Here is a 4938-nt window from a genome sequence, read left to right as displayed (position 1 = left end):
ATTGGTAGTGTAATATAGAGAATTCTGCCTTTATCCAAGAATAAATTTAGGGTTCCACTACATGGGATGATTGGGATCTATTATAATTAATTAATTATTAAAATTTAGAACAAAAATTATGCTCGTATTTCACGGTCATCTTTTGTATGGAATATTGGTTATTTTTTTTCTCACAATAATATATATTATAATACATGCTATAACAAGTGTTCCAATTAATGCGGAATGAAGAAATTATTAATATTTTTCAAAATACGTTAAAAAAAGACATAGCCAAGAGCATGATCCTATCTAAAAGAAGATTCATTCCAATTGAATTTGAGAGAAAGATTACTTGAAATCATCCTACATTGGACACAAAAGAAAAGTTATTTTAAATTCAAATTACACTCGTCAATCCAATGAATAATAATGTGTTCGAGTCAAACTCATGAATATTTTTCAAAATACATTTGACTTTCATTGGATTCAATCCATTGTGAAGTGAATAATAATGAGTTAGAGTCAAACTCACATTTTGACCTAATAAAGAAGAGAAGCTTGAAACTGACAATATCTATTGTTGAAGAAATCAACAAAGATGAAACACACTAATTAGTAGATGATGATAGAGCCAATGTGACGATAACCAAAACCTAAAGATGACTTGCACTTGAAGGATTTGTTGATAATCCAATCAAAACTTAACTTAAAATCAAAAATAAAAAGATATATCATTCAAATTTATCTCCTAAACTCATCTAATTAAACACAAATCTAAATTAAAGAGAAACTCATTCCGAACCACTAACAATAGTCAATTAAACCCGACATTAATCTAACCCAACAATACCTTAATCTAAATCTAACTCGAATATCTTACTAGGCCAAATTTATGGCTCTAATTACAACAACAAACACTTATCAAAGTATAATTAATACAAGATGGTATTTTCCAATACACATTCACCTTGAATCCAATTTCACCAACTATTAAGCAACTTGGTCCACATTTCACATGTTTTTCATAAATTTCAATGAAAAAAATTACACCTCCTTTGAAACTTCCTCCTCTCCGAGTAAATAAAAGAACCCAACCAGCCAAACTTGACTTTGTTACAAGGATTGGTTGCATTGGGTAGGCGTAGGGGGGCCAAAAGAGCTAGTCGTGTGGATAAAACGTGTCTTCCTTCAACCAATCAAATTCCACAATTCACAATTCCCCCCATCTCTAACCCACCCAACTATTTCTACATTACATTTTCTCTCTCCTCCATTAACGAACAACAAAACATTACCCTGTTTTCTCCACACGCCAATTTTCTCTCTCTTAGATCTCCCTATTTCAACCCCCCTTTGAAGGTCTCCAATGGCGGTTTCCACCTCTTTCGCTTTGGAGACTCTTCTTCACGCCGCCTCTCCTTCTCCCTCCGCCGCCGCTGCCGCCGCGTCGTCCTCCTGTTCGCCGTCGTTGATCAACTTTTCCGGTCGGACTCACCGCCGTGTTCAGCGGAGGTTTCCGTTGGTTAGCCCTAGATGTGAGGGTTCTTCCGATGTTGCGATTACTTCGGTTGATTCTGTTCGGTCTTCTAGTATTTCTGCTCTTGAACAGCTCAAAACCTCCGCTGCTGATCGTATGTTCTTCTTCCTCCTTTTTTGTTTCGTGATTGGAGAATGTTGATTTTTGCTTGTAATTGAGTTTGATTTCATGATTTTTGTAAATTTTGCATCTCGCATTGAATTTTGTGCGAAGAGCATCTTGTTCGTTTTATTAATGCATTTGATCTTGAACTTTTTGGATTGTTTTTTTCCCTAAATTATTGCCTGTTTTCTGGATTTCATAGTTGGAGCACAATTGCAGGCTTTCTAATTTTGGTAGTTTTTGGAATAAATGCTTAAGAGTTGACATAATTGCTCAATAATGTTCTTTTATCTTCCCAGATTTGCGCCTTTTGTAATCACTGTTAAAGTTCTGTCCTGCCTTTTCAGCTAATTTCTGACTTTTTTTTTTATATATTTTGTTTTTTTTTTGGAAAATTGTTTACTTTGTACTGGTATATGTAAATTTTTTTATTTTTTATTTTATGTTCTGTGAATATATGTTTGTTTTGCTCATCTGTTTTAATCTTTGCAGTGTTCTGGAAATTGATTTAGTTGATGTTTAGCTATTTGAAAGAATAAAGTGACTGAGTTTTCTTAATTTTGATCCTCCAGGGTATACTAAGGAAAGGAGCTGCATTGTTGTTATCGGTCTCAGCATTCACACTTGTCCGGTTGAAATGCGTGAGAAGCTTGCTGTTCCAGAAGCCGAATGGCCTCGAGCAATCGAAGAGTTGTGCAACTTAAACCATATTGAGGAGGCTGCTGTACTTAGCACATGCAATAGGATGGAGATATATGTTGTTGCTTTATCTCAGCATCGTGGAGTTAAGGAGGTCACAGAATGGATGTCTAAGGTAGTTTAATTGATGTTCATTTTTGTCAATCTCAATTCGTTTTGTGTGTTTTATTTATTGATGGCTTGGATTATTGTATCAAGCCAGTCTATCATTTTTGCGGTGACATTTGTGTGGATATTGTGGAGATAGGAGAACATGACGAGCTATAATTTGGAGCTGTATATTTCCCGAGTCTCTATACGTTTATATTACCATGGAACTTGTATGATTGTCATGTCAACTTAAATGGGTATTGTAATTCTTGGTGCTGAAGATCAATTTTTCATTGGCCTGCCACTATGCCTAAAAATCAGATTAATTTTGGTGACTATTTTCTGCTAAGCTGCTTGATTTTAAGTTGGTTTTGAGTGGTCATTTGTCTTCCTTTTCATCTTTTTACGTTTGCTGATTAAGTTTACATGATTATGTGTTGATTTTCCTTACATCTAACTGTAAGCTAGTCAAGTTTGCCTTGTTCTCTGATTCTCGTCTTCTCTTACAATTTGTTGTTTCTTGTCATCCAGTTTTTCTGATAGTTGGGTTTCATTCATGAAACTTCTTTTAGTTATTAGTTTTCTCTTAAAGTGTGTGTAGCATATGCATGTTGAAACATTGATGAAATCGCTACTTATGAACCTTAGCCTTCTTGTTGGCAGACTAGTGGAGTTCCTGTATCTGAGATCTGCCAGCACAGGTTTTTGCTATACAACAGCGATGCGACCCAGCACATCTTTGAAGTATCAGCAGGGCTAGACTCCTTGGTTTTGGGAGAAGGTCAGATTCTTGCTCAAGTCAAACAGGTTGTTAAAGTTGGACAGGGAGTTGTTGGCTTTGGAAGGAACATCAGTGGTTTGTTCAAGCATGCAATTACTGTTGGGAAGAGGGTCAGGACTGAGACAAGCATAGCTGCTGGAGCAGTTTCTGTAAGCTCGGCTGCTGTTGAGTTGGCCTTGATGAAACTTCCAGAGTCTTCCCATGCTGGTGCCAAAATGTTGGTGATTGGAGCTGGAAAAATGGGTAAGCTTGTGATCAAGCACTTGGTAGCAAAAGGATGTACAAAGATGGTGGTTGTAAACCGAAGTGAGGCGAGAGTTGCTGCTATTTGTGAGGAACTGCAGGATGTGGAAATCATCTACAAACCTCTGACTGAAATGCTTGCCTGTGCTGCTGAAGCTGATGTTATTTTCACCAGCACGGCATCAGAGAGCTTATTATTTAAGAAAGAGGATGTACAAGCTCTTCCTTCTGTAGGCTCAGAAGTGGGAGGTGTTAGGCGATTTTTTGATATTTCTGTTCCAAGGAATGTTGGTTCGTGTGTCTCAGACCTTGAAAATGCACAAGTATACAATGTCGATGATCTCAAAGAAGTAGTGGCTGCTAACAAGGAGGACCGTCTTAGGAAAGCAATGGAAGCTCAGGCTATCATTGCAGAGGAATCCAAACAGTTTGAAGCTTGGAGGGATTCTTTGGAAACAGTCCCCACCATCAAGAAGTTGAGGGCGTATGCTGAGAGAATCAGAGTTGCAGAGCTCGAAAAATGTTTGTCAAAGATGGGCGATGATCTTCCAAAGAAAACTAGGAGAGCAGTAGATGATCTTAGTCGAGGAATTGTGAACAAGATTCTTCATGGTCCAATGCAGCACCTTCGATGTGATGGGAGCGACAGCAGGACTCTGACTGAGACTCTTGAAAATATGCATGCATTAAACAGAATGTTCAGCCTTGAGACAGAGATATCTGTATTGGAGCAGAAAATTAGAGCTAAGGTGGAGCAGATTCAGAAGTAACGTCTTGTGCAGAAATTTCTTCCACAATTCTTCATCCCTCATTTCTGAATAAGGGGAGAGCTTCCTCATCTTATCAAGAGAAACACTATTATGTAAACAGGAAGGAAACCTGAAGGTTTCTTTCCATTCATTGATTTATCACTCACTTCTTTTAACATTGGTGTCGGATCCTTTCAAATTGTATGCTCTTCGTGTCCGGCCCTTTCATGATTTCATGAAATCTGAGGATGACATCTTGGTTATGTATTCAAGTAAAAACGGCTCTGTTGTAATATTGTAATTTTTGTAATTAATGTATGTATACTGATTATTTTTGGTAGTACTATAAATTCCCTAACCTTGATCTGTTGATTCTACCTAACATAGAAACATATATAGTATGTTGAAAAGTATATGACATGATGCATAGTCAGGTTGCAAATTGCAATTACAAGATCTGAACTTTGTGCTTTGGACAATTGAACATCCGTTTTTCCTCTAAAATGTGCTTTAATTTCCTTTTACATTTGTGAATTGTGATATAATAATCGGTTTGATTTTTTAGAAAACACTAGGTCATATACAATGCCATGCACAGTAATAACATGGACAAAATACAATTATAGCACTGTGTATTTGTTTTTTGTTTTTTTTTTTTATTTCTTTTATTTTGTGTATATTAAAAGTACACAATCTACACATAGAATATAATGAAATAGTCAATTAGACTTAAAACTATATCTTGGACAATATGA

At 36.4% G+C, this 4938-nt stretch overlaps 1 protein-coding gene across 1 annotated transcript; it reads left to right on the top strand.

Annotated features, from left to right (window-relative positions):
* The first annotated feature begins 1219 nt into the window (after window positions 1-1219).
* Window positions 1220-4547, top strand: LOC145638899 (glutamyl-tRNA reductase 1, chloroplastic-like). The gene is made up of 3 exons (XM_081689956.1): window positions 1220-1613; window positions 2194-2435; window positions 3074-4547. Exons 1-3 carry the CDS (start codon window positions 1349-1351, stop codon window positions 4202-4204), a joined length of 1638 nt encoding a protein of 545 aa, XP_081546082.1. The 5' UTR covers window positions 1220-1348; the 3' UTR covers window positions 4205-4547.
* Window positions 4548-4938: the final 391 nt, after the last annotated feature.

Source organism: Chenopodium album, chromosome 7 (genome assembly GCF_948465745.1).
Source record: "Chenopodium album chromosome 7, dcCheAlbu1.1, whole genome shotgun sequence".
NCBI classification, from domain to species: Eukaryota; Viridiplantae; Streptophyta; class Magnoliopsida; order Caryophyllales; family Amaranthaceae; genus Chenopodium; species Chenopodium album.
This window is presented reverse-complemented; position numbering and strand designations above follow the sequence as displayed.

Bases quoted from the DNA above. Each gene is read 5' to 3' on its own strand.
- LOC145638899 (XM_081689956.1), top strand. From the start codon at position 1,349: ATGGCGGTTTCCACCTCTTTCGCTTTGGAGACTCTTCTTCACGCCGCC. The intron at 1,614-2,193 runs GTATGTTCTTCT...TTGATCCTCCAG, and splicing joins CAAAACCTCCGCTGCTGATC to GGTATACTAAGGAAAGGAGC. The intron at 2,436-3,073 runs GTAGTTTAATTG...TCTTGTTGGCAG, and splicing joins TCACAGAATGGATGTCTAAG to ACTAGTGGAGTTCCTGTATC.